This window comes from Exophiala aquamarina (assembly GCF_000709125.1).
Source record: "Exophiala aquamarina CBS 119918 chromosome Unknown aczIA-supercont1.7, whole genome shotgun sequence".
Taxonomy (NCBI): Eukaryota; Fungi; Ascomycota; class Eurotiomycetes; order Chaetothyriales; family Herpotrichiellaceae; genus Exophiala; species Exophiala aquamarina.
The window spans coordinates 1158891-1178246 of record NW_013550581.1 but is presented as its reverse complement, the minus strand read 5'-3'; the positions used below and the strand labels follow the sequence as shown (position 1 = coordinate 1178246).

The 19356-nt window shown below is 51.0% G+C and overlaps 7 protein-coding genes across 7 annotated transcripts; 4 read left to right on the top strand and 3 right to left on the bottom strand.

The window, feature by feature from the left end:
• Positions 1 to 3: 3 nt before the first annotated feature.
• Positions 4 to 1509, bottom strand: A1O9_08416 (ATP-citrate synthase subunit 2; the record flags this gene model as incomplete). The annotated part of the gene is made up of 2 exons (XM_013402802.1): positions 4 to 1017; positions 1069 to 1509. 2 exons carry the CDS (start codon positions 1507 to 1509, stop codon positions 4 to 6), a joined length of 1455 nt encoding a protein of 484 aa, XP_013258256.1.
• Positions 1510 to 3357: 1848 nt separating this feature from the next.
• A1O9_08415 (ATP-citrate synthase subunit 1) lies at positions 3358 to 5523 on the top strand (the record flags this gene model as incomplete). The annotated part of the gene is made up of 4 exons (XM_013402801.1): positions 3358 to 3536; positions 3589 to 4991; positions 5043 to 5218; positions 5275 to 5523. The coding sequence occupies 4 exons, from the start codon at positions 3358 to 3360 to the stop codon at positions 5521 to 5523; spliced, it is 2007 nt and encodes a 668-aa protein (XP_013258255.1).
• A 306-nt stretch (positions 5524 to 5829) lies between these two features.
• On the bottom strand, positions 5830 to 7780 carry A1O9_08414 (uncharacterized protein; the record flags this gene model as incomplete). Its single annotated transcript, XM_013402800.1, has 5 exons — positions 5830 to 6065; positions 6132 to 6468; positions 6539 to 7097; positions 7192 to 7454; positions 7514 to 7780. 5 exons carry the CDS (start codon positions 7778 to 7780, stop codon positions 5830 to 5832), a joined length of 1662 nt encoding a protein of 553 aa, XP_013258254.1.
• A 6510-nt stretch (positions 7781 to 14290) lies between these two features.
• Positions 14291 to 15213, top strand: A1O9_08413 (uncharacterized protein; the record flags this gene model as incomplete). Its single annotated transcript, XM_013402799.1, has 2 exons — positions 14291 to 14591; positions 14643 to 15213. Coding segments are annotated over exons 1-2 (672 nt in total), but the record flags the coding sequence as incomplete, so codon positions are not given.
• A 743-nt stretch (positions 15214 to 15956) lies between these two features.
• Positions 15957 to 16617, top strand: A1O9_08412 (uncharacterized protein; the record flags this gene model as incomplete). Its single annotated transcript, XM_013402798.1, has 2 exons — positions 15957 to 16248; positions 16334 to 16617. The coding sequence occupies 2 exons, from the start codon at positions 15957 to 15959 to the stop codon at positions 16615 to 16617; spliced, it is 576 nt and encodes a 191-aa protein (XP_013258252.1).
• A 109-nt stretch (positions 16618 to 16726) lies between these two features.
• Positions 16727 to 17104, top strand: A1O9_08411 (uncharacterized protein; the record flags this gene model as incomplete). Its single annotated transcript, XM_013402797.1, has 1 exon — positions 16727 to 17104. The coding sequence occupies one exon, from the start codon at positions 16727 to 16729 to the stop codon at positions 17102 to 17104; it is 378 nt and encodes a 125-aa protein (XP_013258251.1).
• Positions 17105 to 17988: 884 nt separating this feature from the next.
• On the bottom strand, positions 17989 to 19128 carry A1O9_08410 (uncharacterized protein; the record flags this gene model as incomplete). The annotated part of the gene is made up of 1 exon (XM_013402796.1): positions 17989 to 19128. The coding sequence occupies one exon, from the start codon at positions 19126 to 19128 to the stop codon at positions 17989 to 17991; it is 1140 nt and encodes a 379-aa protein (XP_013258250.1).
• Positions 19129 to 19356: the final 228 nt, after the last annotated feature.

The window sequence follows — 19356 nt, the reverse complement described above, 5'->3', positions numbered from 1 at the left end:
CGTCTAGCCACCGAATTCGGGGATGGTGGATTTCTTGCCGAGCAGGGCCAATGGCACAATACCACTGACGTGCATTTCTGGGCCGTAGACGTGCATGTTCATTTGGAGTTCTTCACCGACAGCCTTGATGTTCTTGAGGCCTTCCTGGTAGTTGGGGCCAGCACGTCGTACCCAGATCTGGACCTTGTGCTCGTTGATGACAGTAGAGACTTCTCGCAAAGCACGAATGACACCCTTGAATGTAGAGGCAACGTTTGTAAAGTTGGCGATACCACCACCAATGAAGAGCACCTTGCCCTCTGGGTGCTGTGGGGCACGGAGCATGAGATCTAGGACGGTTCTGGCGTAGTTATATGTCTGGGTCTCAGTTGGTGCTCCTGAGTATTCACCGTAGTTTGCCAGCTCGCTTACAAAGCCGGCAGAGGCAATGGCATCAGCATAAACAACTGAAGCACCACCACCAGCAACCAAAGTCCATACTCGGCCTTGAGAATTCAGGACAGTAAGTTTGAGAGAAGCACCAGTCTTTGCATCCATGTCTGAGATGTACTTCTCTTCCTTGGTGAGTTCACGACCAAAAGGTGCAGGGAACTCTAAAGGAGGTCCCACGTCGATAGTCACTTTCCCGTCAGCTTTGACACCAGGGAGACCCAGAGCAGCGGGGCTGCGTGCAATGGCCCATTTGGTACCGCACTCGAAGTCGGCGGTTTGGTCGATCTTAGCGGCGAGATCAAGGAAGTGGACTTCAGCAGATGTGCCGGTAGCATTGGGGATGACGACCAAGGGGTTGATCTCGAGATAGGTGAATTGGCAGTCGACGTAAACAGAGTATAATCGGACAATAAAGTCGAGAAGGACATTATGGACACCTTTGGGCACCTTCTTGAGCAGGGTAGCAGCCAACTCTTGGTTAGAAGGGAATTTCTTGAGGTCAACTGGGATTAAGACCTTCTCGGCCTTTGCATCGACGTCGCCTACGTCAACGCCGCCTTCGTGGGTAAACAAAATCCAATCACCCTGTTTAGAAGTCAGTCGGGCGCTTAATCTTGTGGGTCCGGGTTAACTTACATCTCGGACTGAGTTGATGTTGATATAGTATTCAGTATCCTGAGGATGGGGAACAAACGGCTCGACCAAGAACTGTCTGAGTGTGCCAACCACAGTCTCAACCTTTTGGTCCTTGCCGGCTCTGGCAGCAATCCATGCCTTGGCCTCAGGCCAGGTCTTGTTCAAGGCGAGCAGCCCGCTCTTTCCTCGTCTCTTGATCAGTTGATCTGGCTTTGCGACGAATTTGGAGCCAGGAGTCAACAGCCATGGGAAGGTGGCCTCGGCCTGGTTTAGGATGGTCTCGACGCTCTCGTCCTCTGGGAAATACAGCGATGCGAGTTTTGCAGGGGCGTTGTGAACACCAGTGGGCTTCAGGGGGGTAGGCTTGACAACTGGAGCACGGGTGAGGTGGTAGTTGAGAATGGCCTTGCCGTCGGCCTCGAGGATGGACTTTGCTGACATTTTGGCGGCGGTGAGGGGTAGAGTGAGAAGAGGTGGTCAATGAGAGATGTGAACTTGGAAGTCGTGTGAACTTGAGGGGGAAGATAATGGAAAGGACTAAGTGCACTGAGACGAGAACTGTAAGAAGGTAGGATGAGTTGCAAGGTGCAAGGTGCAATGTGTAGTGTGTGTTTGTGCAAGATCAGGGAGTGGATGAACAACGGGTTCAGGCTGCTGATGAGTTTCCAGTTGGGGCCAGAATTATTGCAGAGTGCGTACGGATGGTGCGCAGCTGTGCTGGTGAATTGGCTGTTGGACCGATGCGATTGTTGGCGTCGGAGACTTGCAGCTTCGCCTTTCCCTAACACACCTTTTTCTCAGCGGGTTGTTGGTGGGTGGCAGGCGGTGGGGGGAGCGACAGTAGGTGAGGGCGGTTATGGTTGTTGGGAGCAGGGGTCCCATCGGATATGCTAAACTTAACGAGGGGTACCTCCATTCAATGAGCTAAACCGGACCAGCGCCAGGAACGGGGACAGCCCTCCGCCTAGGGAGATTCCCCCAGTGTTCTTATTGCCCCCTCGCGTCTGCCCATGCCAACGGCTTTGCACCAATGGCTTCACGCTGATTGTCGGGCGGTGACGGTGACCGCTTTCTACTGTACGGCTTACTCGGCTGGAGCCCTGTGCTTCTAGTGACGTGAGACCCTGAGAACGGCCACGAACCAGGTATTCCTTTTTTTTTTGTTGGATCGAGTTTCACCGCAACAAGAGTTGGCTTCTGTGTGCGTGCCTATGTGTCTTGGAGGGAAAATCGGCCGCTGGCTCAGTCACTCAGACCCTCTCTGAATGGCTAATTTGGTCTTAGTCTGGTCCCAATGCAAAGATTGCCGTAGTAGTCATGTATTAATTAATAGTCGGCGGAGCATTATTGATTGTTGCTGAGGCTGGGGTGGAGGGACAAACACGACGGAAACGAGATACGAGGGACAGACGCCATGGGAACCGGAGTCCGAGAGGGAGGGGTCAGGCCATGGTCGATAGGGGGAGGCACACGACGAAGAGGCAGCAATCCTCCGAAGGACACTACGACGGGATTCGAGGACGGCCAGGGCCAGTCGTAGTAGTTACGAGTACCTCCCACCGGCGCATTGTTCAACATGTCAGAAACCAAGACCAGTCGGCGGGGATAGGCTAGGACATTACGAGGTAGTGAGGGCCATAAGCCTTAGGCCGGCCACGTCGATTTCTGGCGGTTCAGCTGGGGGGAGCTCATTCTCAGCCTTTTCCCACGAGACACTTTTGGCTGCAAGCCTGCAACTCACCGCCCAAATGGTGTGGGCGTTAGTGGCACAAGAAACATTGGGGGCCGCCAATTCCTATTTTCGGGCCCCGCCTTCCCGCCCATAACTCGCCCTAGCTGGGAAGCGGACTCTCAACAGACGATCCCTGCTGGTCAGAGTTGAGTTAGGGTCTGAGTCTCTGTGCTTGTTACTGTCTGGCATTTTATGTGTGGCTCTGAGAGCATCATCCTGCTGAGATCGAGCCCTGCACTACCATCCACTGTTGCTGCACCACTATCCACACACTCTCAACTCACCTCTTTCCTCGGTGGTGATAATCCTCTTTGCTGAATTTCAACCGCGAGACCTGCTCTCTCTTCACTCCCTTACTACCACCCAACATTTGTTTATTGATCTTGTAAGTCCATTGAAAGCCCATTGAACCCTTCATCTTGTTGTCGTTCCTCCTGAAACCCCTCTGTAAGATTTATCCACCAGGTTGCCCGTCACCACTGTATTTCTATACCGATTCTCTTGTCTTTTGCTGACACAGAATGGGATTACCAGTCCGTGGAAAATCCCCTACCAACATGCCTACCGCTACTCAAGGTGCTCCTAACGGAGTTCCTACTCTTGATCTTCCTGAGGGGACTGCAACTCCTCAACCCGAATCCGCCAACGACAACATCCGTCGGTTCGATCCCCCCTCAAGAGTACCAAGTCCTGTACAGAGCAATCTCTTCCACAACAAGACTAGATGTTTCGTTTAGTAAGTCATCTGGAAGACTCGATGTTGGACCAACATCTAACAAGATGGACAGTGGCATGCAGCCGAAGGCTGTTCAGGGCATGCTCGACTTCGACTTCATTTGCAAGAGAACCACTCCCTCCGTTGCCGGGATCATCTACACATTTGGCGGCCAGTTCGTCAGCAAAATGTACTGGGGAACCACAGAAACCCTCATTCCAGTCTACCAATCGGTCGAAAAGGCCTTCGAAAAGCACCCTGATGTTGACACCATTGTCAACTTTGCCTCTTCTCGATCGGTCTACAGCTCGACCCTCGAATTGATGAACGTTCCTCAGGTGCGCTCAATTGCCATAATTGCTGAAGGTGTGCCCGAGCGTCGTGCGCGTGAGCTTCTGGTCAAATCAAAAGAGAAGGGAATTACCATTATTGGCCCTGCTACCGTCGGCGGCATCAAGCCTGGTGCCTACAAGATTGGCAATACTGGCGGTATGATGGACAACATTGTAGCCTCGAAGTTGTACCGCAAGGGCTCTGTGGGATATGTCTCCAAGTCTGGTGGTATGTCCAACGAGCTCAACAACATCATCTCTCAAAACACCGACGGTGTTTATGAAGGTATTGCCATTGGTGGTGACAGATACCCCGGTACCTCTTTCATCGACCACATCCTACGATACCAAAACGAGCCTGATTGCAAAATCATTCTCCTTCTCGGTGAAGTCGGTGGTGTCGAGGAGTACCGAGTCATCGAGGCTGTGAAGAATGGCCAAATCACCAAACCCATCGTCGCCTGGGCCATCGGTACTTGCGCAAGCATGTTCAAGACCGAGGTCCAATTCGGCCACGCTGGTGCTTCTGCCAACTCACAACTCGAAACCGCAGTTGTCAAGAACCAGTCCATGAAGGAAGCTGGTTTCTTCGTCCCTGACACTTTTGAGGAACTCCCACAAATTCTCGCAGATGTCTACCAGAAACTTGTCAAGCAAGGATCCATCAAGCCAGCCCCCGAGCCAGCAGTTCCCAAGATTCCTCTCGATTATGCTTGGGCCCAGGAACTCGGCCTCATCCGAAAGCCAGCTGCTTTCATCTCTACCATCTCCGACGACAGGGGTCAAGAACTGTTGTACGCAGGCATGCCCATTTCCGACGTCTTCAAGGAGGACATTGGCATTGGCGGTGTCATGTCTTTGCTTTGGTTCCGCCGACGCCTGCCACCATATGCTAGCAAATTTTTGGAGATGGTGCTCATGTTGACCGCTGATCACGGTCCGGCCGTCTCTGGCGCCATGAACACCATCATCACTACTCGTGCTGGAAAGGACTTGATTTCCTCCCTTGTTGCTGGTCTTTTGACCATTGGGTCCAGATTTGGTGGTGCGCTTGATGGTGCTGCTGAGGAGTTCTCCAAGGCTTTCGACAAGGGCTGGTCTCCAAGAGAATTTGTTGACACTATGAGAAAGGAGAACAAGCTCAGTAAGTCGATCATTTCATCGCAATTTCCAACTTTATGCTAATCAATCATAGTCCCTGGCATTGGTCACCGTGTCAAGTCTCGCAACAACCCTGATCTCCGTGTTGAGCTGGTCAAAGAGTTTGTCACCAAACACTTCCCAACTCACAAGCTTCTCGACTATGCTGTCGCTGTCGAGACTGTGACTACCTCGAAGAAGGACAACCTGATTTTGAACGTCGACGGTTGTGTACGTTGTCCTTCCCCCTCCGACTCTAACGGCCGTTGCTAATTCTTGACTATTAGATTGCCGTATGCTTTGTTGACCTGCTGCGCAACTCCGGAGCCTTCTCTCCTGAAGAGGCAGAGGATTATCTCCGCATGGGTGTCTTGAACGGTCTTTTCGTTCTCGGCCGTTCGATTGGTCTGATTGCCCATTTCTTGGATCAGAAGCGTCTCCGCACTGGTCTCTATCGTCATCCTTGGGACGATATCACCTATCTGCTACCAACCTTGGGCAAGGGTGGTGAGGGCCGTGTCGAAGTTAGTGTATAAATTCGAAGGACTACTATTTGGAAGGGGTTCATTAAAGCGCTGGCCGATCACGTGCTGGGAATGGTCATGTCTCGGCGTTTAAACATAAAGGGGGAATAACCGTGGCCTTGGTAGACAAGGCTGAAGGGTTTTCAGACGTAACGAAAGTCTATGAGAAGAAAAAGTATTCTCTGCTCGTAGCGACAGGATTAGTGTACAGCGAGCAAGTGTGATACATGAGTTAGCACAATTTGATGTCACTCCATTGAAGAAGATGAGTTGCTCTCTACAGCGTTACTAACATATAAGTGCTCCTTGTTCACATAATTACTTGGCCGAGGCGAGCGCGTCAGCAATGACCTCGGTCATCTCGAGGACCTTCTCCTCCTCGAGCCGTCGGCCGACAACCTGCAGCGACACCGGCGCGCCGTGGTAGAAGGCCGCGTCGTAGTCCTTCTGGATGCGGCCGTCGATGTCGCTCAGCTGCTTGAACGTCGCGGGGTCGCGTGCTGTGTCGATTCTCCGATCTGCGAGCGTCACCGGGAAAGTGCACGCTGGGAAATCTGTTGGGGTTAGTTTCAGAATCCACAGGCCCAAGGGTAAATGCCGAGCATAGAATAACTACTCACCCAAAAAGTTCCACACGCCGGTGTACCCTACATACAAGCCGGAGCGCTGCGTCTCGCCGAGGCGTGGTGCGGCCCAAGGCGAGACGGCCTGGATGATGCCGTCGATCGGGAGTCTGCCGTCTGCGGTGGCGGAGGCGTTCCAGCGGTCGAGATACGCTTTCTGCAGGGTGTTGCGCCGCAGATTCATCATGCGCATCTTCGTCGGGCCCAGCTCGCCTTCGCCCGCTTCGGCGGCCAGTGCGTAGCCTTGCATGCTTGGAAATACGGGCTCGTTGTATGGCTTCACTACGTCCATGATTGCTGCACCGCCCAGGTCGAAGAATGCGGCTTGGAGGTTCTGTGGGTGCGTATGGAGGTTAGTTGGGAGGGGAGAGGGCGAAGTGTTCTTTGGTGTTACTTGCCTTGACGATCGCCTCGTGATCCTCTGTGGACCAAGGGATGACTTCATGGCCTTGCTTCTCGAGCGCAGCTTGCGTGATCCTCAGTGCTCGTTCCACTGGTGGATGGCAATGGACCAGGCCGTCTTCTACGCCGATGAGGCCGAAGCGAAGTTTCCGGCCAGGCGGTTGAATGACATTGTTCCTCCACGGGATGGGCACACATTTGTGGTCAAAGTCCCACGGTCTCACCTGTTCAGACAGGACCGCTTCCGAGTAGAGCCTGATAGTCTTCAGAGACCGAGCCATTGGTCCGTTCACAGCGAGGATGTATTCCTGCCCGGCTATGCTTGGCTTCCCTCCGTACGTGGGATAGCGGCCGAAGCTGGGTTTCAGTCCGTATAGGTGGCACCAGCCGGCGGGTATGCGAATGCTGCCGCCGATATCTGTGCCGATGCCTAGGGGTGAGGCTTTGAATGCTAGCAAAGCCCCTTCTCCGCCGCTTGACCCTCCTGGGCTCAGATGCTTGTGCAACGGATTGCGGGTTTCTCCCCATACGTTGTTATTGGTTTCGGCCATCATCATGGCTCTGGGCACGACACAGTTAGATAGGCACATGACAAGGGCTTTATATACAAAAGGTTGGTTTGGACCTCCAGCAAACCAATTTGCATCTCACCTACACTGGAACATTGGATTTCACATAGAAGACAGCGCCGAGATTCCGTAGAATCGTGACAAGCAGAGAATCTTTCTCCGAGGATTCATTGGCATACGCGGCCAAACCATTCGAGGATGGGTGAGGTGCGGTGACGAAGCAGTCCTTCAAAGATATTGGGAGACCATGGAGAGGACCAATTGTCTTGCCTGTGCGGGCCAGGTAGTCATCGAGATAGGTCGCTCGCTCAATGGCCTCGGGATACAGAACTTCAGTGACGCAATTGGTCTCGAATCCGTCAGCAATGCAATTCTTCTTTTCTAGAAGGCGATGATATTCAGATTTACCAGCTCCTGTGCCAAAGCCGAAGCCTTGCAGAAAGTTTTAGCAACCTCCAGGGACGTCCATGCTCTAGTCCTGATCTTGTTCAGGATAACGTCCGCCTCGGACTGAACAATCGCCAGCTCATTCGCGTTGTAGTAGCCAGACTTGAGTGCGAAATCGGTCAGATTGACCGGCAATTCTGCCTCTGGCCATGAAGGAGTGGGGTAGAAGGCGGCGATGCTCGCGGCTCTTCTTTTACGAGCAATAGCCGAGGCTTGTTCGTATGCCATGCTTGGATGCGCAGTTTGAAACCCGGTCAGCAGGAAAAACTATCAGCAGACCAAACCGACGGGATATCACAAGGAACATGAAAACATTGATCCGTGTTGTTTCAGGGATCTAGGCTTCGATGATAGAGCGGATTAATGCGCATTGCGACTGCGGAGATGAACCGTGTGGATCGTTATGACTTTGGCAGTCAGTGGAGTGGACCATGGTTGGAGATGCTTTGATGTGCACAGACTCACTCCAACATATACTATACCGTGAACGTGCGTCCATGTGTTGGTGAATTTTGACTACGCTGCTTTTGGCAAGCACTCGAGCATGTAGGAGATCTGTCTCTTTCAACCCTATGGACTCTGTCCTTGTTTATATACAGATTCATGAGCCATTTGATCTCCGTGAGCCCCTTTTCCATGATGTACAATCACTCTTTGATTTCCATGCATTGTAAATGCTGATATAATGGCAATTTTCTGATAGGAGTCACTGGAGTCACTCACAGAGTTTAGTATTTGCATTTCTTAGCGCGTCACGTGTAGCGTAAGCTAGTACGCGCTAGTTCTTGGCGCCAACACCATGTCACCTCGGTAGCAGTCAATACCTAATTATCATTTACAGTTCGATCCTGGAGGGTGAGCGAAGGCCGCTTCAGCCTGTGCTTTAACTGAGCCCTTGGCTGAGCATCACTGAGCGCTCCCTGAGAACTCGCTGAGCGAACACACTGGCGGCCTAATCTAGCCTATTGCGATCGACTATGCATGCCTCTCAGCTAGGTACATATTTCGGACGAGGGTTAGGGAACCTAGTAGATTCACGCTACTGCCTAATTTTCCTGGTAAGCTTAGCCCTGACGTTGTGACCCGATTGAATCGTACGTCGTGCTGAGAGTAAGGAATTCTCATTAAATAGAATAGTAGGCTAGTTACTGAGACGCCTAAGGGCTCTGTTAAACTATAAGTAACTAGTCGCTATAAACTATAAACTATAGTCTATAACTCATTACCCCCCGTAATACCGCCTAACAAGATTCTCTGTCGCCGAAACATTTAGCTAGCTATCTTACCGCCGAGATAATGTTAGATAATAGACTTTAATAAAATTCGTTAAACCTATAGAGACCATGGTCGGAAAGCAGAATGTCATCTATCATACCGGTGTTGTTGAAGAGACACGGTACACTTATGTAGCAAGACCAACAAGTGTATTATTGCCTAGACTTCGAGAAGGTTTAGCTTGAATGTTGTATAATAAGGCTCTGCCCTGTGGATTGCGCTGGGAGGCAAGACTTGGCGGCTCAAGTAATGTAAAGTCTGCTGTGCGACTCACCCATACCGTGCCGCTTTTAGAACCACGACCTCGCGACTCCCCCTCCCTCTCGCCTCGACTCACCTCTGCAACTCACCCTTCTCTCACCCTCTCCGTGACGGCCCCATGCATCCCGCAATCCTATCTGCACATCCTCCCCCCAAACCAGGACCTAAAATTGGCAACAGTGGATGTGAACTAGATGGATCATGTTGGGTCAGAAGCCACCTTCACCTTATGACGCTCAAAATAACTAATCAGAGTGGGCTCCTAGTAACTTAAGCAAGGCAATCAACCCGCATCTATCACAAGTTCACAACGACTATTCACCTCTAATTCGAACCTCTAACCAATAGTCTCTTTCTCTTAGTTCACTCTGTTTAGCCTCGGGCAGCCATCTCTAATTTCTTCTACATACCGTAGCTTAAGCTACTTCGCGAACTGGCAATCACTGAGACAGGCGGACGGCTTACGATGACTAGACCATAATAGAGCCTAATATAGAACGGAGGGTTACAGATCTTGTTGAGAGTGGGTTACCACGCAAAGGACCAAGGTCATGGCAAGTGAGAAGGGAAGCGAGAAGGGAAGCCGTGCCAAAGGTAGCCCTACTCCGCAACTATTATGATAACAAGCCAATGGGGCCCGATGATTTGCTTGTAGGGCATTGCAAGAATTACGGCGTTATAAAGGGTTTGATACCAAATCTACGGAAGATTGATCCGCCAAGAGCAATGGGGAATAAGGGGCTTGAGCCTCGCAGCGGACTTGACTTAAATTACTTGGCTTGAGTTGAAGGCAGTGCTATATTCGATCGATGTACACGACGATTAGGCCTTAGATAGAATTAAATCTGAAGTCATCCGAAATGGACACTACTCCTGGCCTGTAAGAACACGGGTTAGGGATAGGTTGTATCCTTGAATGCGGCTTAACTTCGGCTTTGCCCAAAATTGGGGTTGTCCAGTTCGCGCTCACGTTGATCATGGTGGCGATTCGTTTAGTACCCTGGTCCTTACTCCTTTCTCGTCACTTATCATTTATACCTAGTGACATTCTCAGGTTTTTGGTCGGAGTGGAAGCTCACGCTTCGCCTATAGATATCTCTTTTCAAAGACCATGCCCGGTTATTCTGTCGTAGTCCCTAGCCCACTCATGTCCTGAACTGCATTCATTACTGTTGAAGTCCGAGGCCCTTAGTATAATCCCGTAAACTCGTCGCCCAGAACTCATGGCATATATATACCCCTCAAAATGTTACACCCATAATCCTCTCTTGACTCCTGACGCCTCATTTCAAACTTGTTAACTGGATTCTCCCACAAGGCGAAGTGAGCAACGGATGCAGGATATGAGCAGGGAAAGCCAAAAATAGAAAAGGAATCTTGATAGAGGATCTGACGGATTAGAAATGGCCCTGTTTATGCCGCCTGTCCGATAACCCCGAAGCTGAGAAGATCGTGCGTTCGTTATCAATCCCATTGCTCGGGAGACCAGAATCGCAACTATGGTGGTCCCTAGTATTCCAATTAATTTGCCTGCTCCTTGCATTTGGCGCATATGCCTTGCTGCCAGCCCTCTGGCTCCTTGTGCCAGAAGCGGCTGGATGCTAAATAGTATGGCAGCTCCCCAGAGTATTTCCGTACTCTGGCGAGAAGGGTCTGTTGCTGGCATAATACTCGTATGTTGTGGCTCGGCGACCAGAGACGGTATTTGAGTGTCCATTTTGTATCCGAACTGGTTTCCAAATTTGGTTTCGTCAAGGCGTCGATAGAGAAGGATGATCGAATGGGGTTAGATGACAAGAATCCACAGGATGGGATGACGAGAGTCCTTGAGCCAGTCAAACGTGATCGTTGATTCAGCCCACCGGGACGCTTTGTCGAGCAGAGTTCCGATCCCTTCCGAGAATAGAAGGTATACAAGGATTGGAGAGGTTGAAGAAGCCGTACACTGTGGTTGAATGGTGGTGTGTATGTTGGAGCGAACTAGTAGGGCAAAGAGCTGGCGAGGGCGGGGATAAACCACAAAGGATGATGGCAGTGGGCACAGTCCGACCCACAACAATGATAAAAGGCCTTGGCGTTGTATAGGCGCTCCTTAGGCTGACAAGCATCATCCCACCTCGATACAATAATCTTGTCTCGAACTCTCGATGGTCTATTCTATCTAAGTACTCCTTTACCTCCTTTGTCGCCCAATTCAATGTGGCATGGTCTAGCGGCCTGGCTCCTGAGACCCGTCTGGACAGCGTTGCATTAGCCGCAACTTTCACTGACCATCGGAACAACCATTGTATTCGCTGAGGCCTTTTTTGTCTATTGTCTGCCCGATTCCGCCCTCTTTGCCCAACGATAGCTTGAATCATCGCATCCTAGCCTAGAGGATAATCTTCTATATCCATCGATGGCGGAAAACGCTAGCCATGATTTCATGACAACTGCTGGTCACGACCTCGGCTTGCCACCAACCAGCTCTTATTGCTTGGCGACGCGACGGTGTAGCGCTCACTCTGCACAGCCGACCCCATGAAATGGTCCTGACTAGACTTGTAGGGTCTATGGGGTTGTCTAACCCTTTCTATATGTCCATTTGTGTCACCAATGGGCTCCATGCATTTTCCTTAGAGCGGGCGCGGTTGATAGAACTTAGGTAAGACGATGCCTTTACACTACTCGAGATTTCGTGCATATCAGGATACTTCACCAATCATCCAGCGTGGACGTGTTGTGCCATGTTAGGAGCGAGTACATGGGCAAGTTTCCACTCACTCCTTTCATGTCTAGAATCTCAACATCAACACTATTATACTGTTCAACTTTTGAGCCCAGACTAGCGAAGTGGAGGTCAACAAGACCTCATGTTAATTGCCTAGCATATACAGACTGGTCGTCTAGCTGCTCGAATATGGAATTGCCTTGTGATGCTCCAGGTCTGTCCTGGACAATAGTTTTCTGGCCGGTCGGGTTCCATACAGCCACTCTCGAGATAATTTTCATCGCGTTCACAGGCTATGCTTACATTGAGGTATCATTGTTATCACTGTTGCGCAGGGCGCCAAATCGTGCTAGACGCCAACCTCTAGGTCTGCGCACTCGGGCAGACGCATACAAGGAGAACATACATGGACAATGAATTTCTTCTTATGACGATAAACTTTTCTTACCATTTCCTCTCCCTGCCCCAGTAGCTCAGCACAATATGGCTCCCTCGATCACATTCTTCTTTCTTTTCGGCTATTTTGCCTTCTTTACTAATGGATTCAAAGTCTCGTTCTATAAGAATACGAACTGTGCAGGAGCTTTTGTAGGCACATGGATTGGAGGAGAAGCCCAAGGCTGCCGAAACGGCTACGTGTATGCAGACGCTACTCCGAGGCTCACATTAGACTGACATGGACTTTAGTGGCCTAGCTGAGGGGCCGGTGGTTTAATCTACCGGGTCGGTCGACGACGACACGCCTTTACATCGCACAGAAGGTAACTCTTATCTCCCTCTCTGGTTTGTGCAGTCTTTTTGAGTTTCTCTTTAGCTGAGCATGGAGTTTTCCTCTTTCATCTCTGAGCTGTTCTATTTCTGTCCGCGCCGCCCGAAGATCTGCCTTAGATGCTTCCAGTCTATCTTCAAGCCGCTGCCTGGCCTCGCTGTCTTCCAGAGCCACCTTCTTGAGGTGGGAGAGCTCCGTGATCAGGTCCCTGTTCTTCACTTCAAGGCAAACCGATTATGGCTGAAAAGCTTGTGTCAGAATCGGTTGTTCGAGTTTCTTCAGGTTCACAATCTGCGGGAGGATACGTAGAGGCTCTGCTTCGAACCGCTTCGAACGTCTTGCCTACCTCGCGGCATAGTTCCATGTACGCTCCAACTGAGTTACTTGCTTAGTTGCGTTTCGAATAAGAGCCTTCTGGCTGGTAAAACACTCTATGTATACCCCTCTTGTTGTGCATCCGGTCCTAAGCGGACATGAGTGGGCTTCCCATAGAGACCACTAGAACATTCTGTACAACTTTTAATTGCTATATAACAGAGACATTGGCCATACTGAACTTACGTAGATAATGTGCAAGAGCCTCTCGACATTTTTGGCGCTACTGTGCTCGCTGTAGGTTACTGGCTCTAATATCGTTTTGCTCCTCCATTGATCACAGCAGATTTGATGCCGTTGATAGGCGGTACGGCAGTCACCTAGAGTCAGGGATTGGGTTTATGCCTTTCGACTACTTGACTCCATCTTTAAGATCTGAAGTGGATTTAAATATATTGGATGCCTGGGTCTAATCCTCAAGCTCTGGAACAGATTATGTAGCCGCCTGCGCTTTAGGTGGTCCTATGGATATTTGCTGTTTCCCGCGATTTACTGGTGGCTTTTGTACTATGTTCAGTCCCTAGAATTCTCAGAAGGCCAGGAAACGTACAATAGTAAAGCAGAGGTCCTTAGGAGGCTTTTGGGCCAATTGATGGAGAGCTATCATCAGCATCTAGATACAAGGCCTTTCCCGGAGAGGCGTCGTGTCTGACCGGAAGAAGGCAAGCCTAGTGGTGTGTGCCCCACCGTTGTTCACTAGTTCTTCTCAAGGCTGGATGTTGCTCGTTGGGTTGGCAAAAGAACCCAGTAAGAATGGGAAATCTGTATACCTGAGAGATTAACGTACTATATGTGATCTTGTCTCCATCATGCATGTTAAATTAAAAGCAACTCTCTGAAAGGCAAAATCTTCAACCACGGTCTGTGTCTCTTCCAGAAAGCGTGCATGCAACCGCTCTTTCCGATCGCTAGTGCCGTCTTATCCTAGATTCAGGTTCAGTGGATGGCTCCAACTTCGGAAGCATTTATATTGTAAGCAGCTTAGTCACCTTTGGAATTGGCGAGGAGAAACAAAACTCTACCCATACAGCGGTCGCGCGTTTGCTGGCTTGGGCGCTGGTGGCATCCGATCCGGCTCGCTTACCATCATCTCGCGCTCTATGTCTTCCTCAAAAGTTGCCGTCTTTAACCGAGTTGTCGGAGCTGTTAATGCCATTGCGTTCCTATGGGGCCCATTAATCAGCGGTGGTATTATTTTCCATACCACTTGGTGTTGGTAGGTCGTACAGATTGTTCAATTTGCGATGGACAGCTGACCAAGCTAGGATCTTTTACATGAAGCCCATTCTTTCGGCACCACCCTTTACACTTAGTTGTATTTGTGCTGAATCTTGCTCCACAGAAATAGCTGCCTCGGAAGGAAGGCCCAAAGTCCCTAGATCTCACCTCTACAGCGGTCTTTGCCGCGTCGATTGTCTGCCATTTATCGGCACTGTAGTGGGGAGGGAAAAGGTACCATTGGCAAAACTCTCGTATCATCCTCCTCTTCATTCTTTCCTGTTTGCTGCTAGGCTTGTTTCTGGTCTGGCTAGTATGTAAGAAGGAGGATGGACATGTTCCCATGCGCATCTTATCCCAGCGAAGTATCGCGGCTGGAATGTTGGTTCTCCTTTTGTATCTCAGGGGCTGGTTTTGTCTTGGAGTACTATGTGAGTATGGCTTCAATATATAATTGCGGTGACGCTAATAATGCGAGAAAGTTACCCATTTGGTTGCAAGCTATCAAAGCGCGATCAGTAATATCCTCCGGTGTTGACTTCCTACCTGTCGTATCTGCTGCGATCCTGTTCACTCTCGCCTGGGGCTTTCCGGTCATGATTGTTGGATACTATGACCCTTTTATGTTCGTTGCAAGTTCACTTCTAAGCCTCGGAATTGACCTGCTAACCACATCATCGCCAACTTCTCCTATAGGAGCCGTATCGAGGTTTCAAGTTCCTGCTAGAGTGACTGCAACAAACCATCCTAGCAGCTCAGACAGTTCTACTAGCCGAAGATATCCCCATTGGAATTTCATTTATGGTTCTCTCGCAAACTTGAGGAGGCGTCATATCGTTATCCGTCTCTGGGACAAGATTTTCGAGCTCCTTGTCCTCGAGCGTGGCACGGGCTATCCCCGTAATGGACCAGTCCATTGTTTTGAACGCCGGTGCGACCAGCCTGCGCGAGTTGATTTCACCAGCACTTCTCGCCACATCCCTATATCTGTACAACAGAGCTATTGTGAAGACATGGTGTCTCTCGCTAGCACTAACCTGCTTGTCCCTCTAGAGGCTCTTGGTATAGAGTGGAAACGTATCGGACCTACTAAACAAGGGAAAAGCCGGCTCTGGTACTGCAGAACAGGCCGAGACGAGTGCTCAGTGTACCAATAATAGTAATCCTGAGTGCAATGGTGGAAATGAGGATACTCTCGCCACGGAGAAGAAGAATAACGTAACGTCTGGTTCGAGTGAGGGCCTGGCGCAGATGTAGGAGCTCATGCAGGTGTGCCACAAAGCACCTGTTTCCCAAGACCAAGGAGATTGCAGGCGAACGCACGCGCATCGTGCGTGAGATACTGGGCGAAGGGAGGGAAGTGGACGTCGCTGCAACTGAGCACGCAACGGGGCGGGACTCAATCGCACGACCTTTGTCGTAAACTCTAGCAAGGATGTCGACGTGACTATTGCCTCGTTACGATACAAGTGATTCCAATACTGGCTGACGCATCAGGCGCGCATGCTCGAAACCTCTGCGTTGGCGGGTCCATGCCTCGGTAGCCGTCGACAGTCCTGCGACGTGGACAGCTGCGATTTGTAGTAGATTTAGTAGCGTCCCTGCCTGGGGTGCGCAACGGGCCGCTCCTTCCTGTCTCCAAATTCCACCGAGCCCTCCTGCCGCAGATAAAAGGGCAAGCGTTACTCGGTGGCCATGGATTCGACTAACAGCCACGAACCCGATCCACCAGTGCTGGCACACACACTTCGTCCCAGTACTCCGTCGTCCAACCCGTCTCTCTCTGTACAGCAAACATGATTGCCAAAGTGCCCGTCTCCCTGCTCTATCAGCCGCTCGACACCAACACCGTCGCCTCGCACGTCTCACGCTTTCCCGCAGCGCTCTCGCACACCAATGACTTCGTCACGAGCACGCTCAAGGAGGTCGGCTCTCGCGCCACCGAGCCTGGCTCCCGCGCCCGTGCCAAAGTCAAGGTCCGCCACACCCACCCGGTCGGCGACCCGTTCGCCATCGCCCACTGCACCACCGACCATGAGCGCCTGCCGATTGTAGGCCGCATCCTCGAGATCCTGTGGATCCATGACGGTCAGTTCTCTCTCTCCTCGCCACCGGGTCCCAGAAATCGAAAGCAATGTTGACGTACTGACGAATCCCTGGTGTTGTCTCACAGACATCACAGAAGAACTCAGTATCGACGCTGCACAGTCCGAGCACATCTCCCTGGCCGACATGCTGCGTCTGGACATCGACCCGACAGCCTTTGAGGGCAAGCCTCCTCATCAGAAACTCCTGGCTGAGGCCGTCAGGGAGGCTATTGATTTTGATCCTATCGCCGCCCCAGCCATGCTGAGCACCATGGCCAAATACCTCAAGACCTACGACCACACCGCGGTCGAATTTGACTCGATGGAGCAATATATCCCGTTCCGAGTCCTGAATGTTGGGTACTGGTGAGGATTTCCGCATCTCCGTACTCCTGCTCTGGAGCCGCTCGGTGCCCAGATGTGGACAGCCCCCAATCTGACTCAAGAGCAGGATTTCAAGTTACTTTATCCGCTGGGGCATGGGTCTGGTCCTCTCTGACGAGGACCTCTCTGCCGTGCATGCCTTCGACATATCGATGGGTACCGTCCTCTCGCTGATGAATGACTATTTTAGCTGGGCGATGGAGGCCGGTCAGGACACCGACCGCGTGCGCAACGGCGTTCACGTGCTTATGAAACAGCATGGCCTGTCGGCTGACGTCGCCCGGTCGACACTGCTGGGCATGATGGTCGAAGAGGAGGCACACGCAGTGCGGCTGCGCGAGCACTGCCTTAGAGGGTCGGTCTCAGACGGTTTACACCAGTACATCGAGGCCATGGAGTTATATGTAGGCGGCGCCAGCTTTTGGACCGCCACGGCTCCACGCTATCAGATGGTTGAAGTCAATCTGCACTGAGCACGGCCTCAAAGTGGTTCACGGGCCGGCGAGGAACGTCCCTCTGTGGATACTTTATATATTAAGCCGTTCATACAGTCCACCACGTTAAAGACATCAGTCATGGTCTTCGGCATGCTCTCACAGTTCAAAAGTGCCTTCGAATGGCATAATAGAGGGAGAGGGTACTACTGCACCATTTGAAAGGGTGAGGTCTTTGTACTTGAGTACAGGACCTTTTATCTCGGCGGTCTCACCACTTATCTAACAGTCAGAGAGATGAGTGAAAAAGCTTCTTTCTGGCTTCTTCCCCAACGTTTGCAGCAGTGGAGGAAAGGGCAAGCAAGAATGACGAGCGGGCGAGCGGGTAAGCGACTCCTATTACAAGCTGTAAGTGTGAATGTATTTGCGCGACTGCAGGTCGGTTTTTTTTAAGAGATAGAGTTAAGGGCGACTCAAAGTAATTGTTATGGTATAGTCCTTCTAGCTCAGGTGATAAGAAATACGCCTAAAGTTATAAATAATACGTGGAAATACGTAGGGTAAAACCTTAATATTACAACTACTAGATGTTAAAAAGCAGCGCGCAAAGGATTGGCCTCTTTATAGCCATCAAATAGCAAATGTATTCCGTATGTCGCACTTTGACTGGGTGTTACGGTCCGCTTTTCCCTCAACAGTGTAGCATGACTGGGACTGAAGGAGTGGGCGTACAACGCTGCTTTGTGAACCTGACCTAGAGTCCTAGAGTTATTACCTCCTCTACGAGGAGTACAGCAGGAAGTGGCTAATGAACGAGGTCGGCCAACTTACTATAATTGTCAGGCTTAATTGCTCTTTAATTCTCCACCAAATACGCTAAATACAAACAATCTCCTCTGGCCTGGACGAACACTCAAGGCACATTAACTCCAGACCAAAACGGCCTTGATGGCTGCCCCAGATCTGCAGTCTTCAAATGCTCTGGCGTGGTCTTTGTAGTCGTAACAGGCAACCATCTCCTGCAACGGGAAATTCCCCTTTCGGTGCTGCTCAATCAAAAACGGTATCATGTCGTTCAGTCGACAGTCGCCGCCAGCACAGCCAACATATTCTTGCCCACGAAGCAGATGCTGGAGACCGTTGATCGAGATTGTCTGACTGGGAGGTGGTAGGCCAACTTGAGCAGCCCTTCCTCTAGGCGCAAGACATTCCAGCATCGTTTCAATGACCGTGGCCACCCCGGTGCAGTCGACGGCATAATTAACGCCATCACCAGGGACACATTGCTTGATCTTGGGTATTGTCTGCTCCTTGGTGTCACTGAGGACAGTGTGGGTAGCACCTAGCCTCTTAGCCAGGCTCAATCTGTCCTCAGAAAGATCAACGGCGATGATATACCGGGCTTTGTTGATTTTGGCAGCCATTACCGCACTCAGACCGACTGTTCCCACGCCGAAAACGGCCATACTCGATCCCTCTTTGACCTTCAGCGTGTTGATTACACAGCCCGCCCCTGTGGATACCCCACACCCTAGTGGGGCGAACAATTTCAAGGAAGCGTCCTGCGCTACCTTGACAAGACAAGATCCGTTTACCACGGCTCGACGGGAGAAAGAACTTTGACCGAAGAAATTGCTAAACACCTCGACTGACCCAAGGTCCGATGTAGACTGGGTAAGTGGAGTTGTCTGGTCGGTCGTCCTCCTTCCGCCAAAGTTCCGAGTCGTCCCCTCGTTGCAGTAATTGGGGTGGCCCTCTAAGCAGTTTTGACACTGTTGGCAGTGGTTTACGCCCAGTATCACCGCGTCCCCAGGGCTCACATGGCTGACTCTGGTTCCCGTAGCGAGTACAAGGCCTGCGCCCTCATGTCCAAACACTGCTGGCGTGAATGAAGGTAGCGTCCCATTTATGAACAATATGTCGGTATGGCAAATGCCAGTAGCCTTCATCTCGACAACGGCTTCATCTGGTTGAAGAGTGCTAAGCTGCACTTGACTCAAAACCAGCGGAGCACCGATCTCGGGAAGCACTAAGGCTTCGGTCTTTGAAACAGTCCCAGTCATTTTCTGCATACGCTGCAAAAAATGGATTGGAGTGAGCCATTTGGCATCTGCTGGTTATATAAGGTTTTACTGAAACAGTCAAAGCGGAACGGCACCCTTCCACAGCTCAAGTAGTGCGAACACTAGGAGTGGGGCTGTTCATCATAGTTTTTTTGGCGCACATCAACTTGGTATAACTTCAGGTGGAGGGAGTTCCTTCACACAATATGTTGATTTTTCTGTCGGTAC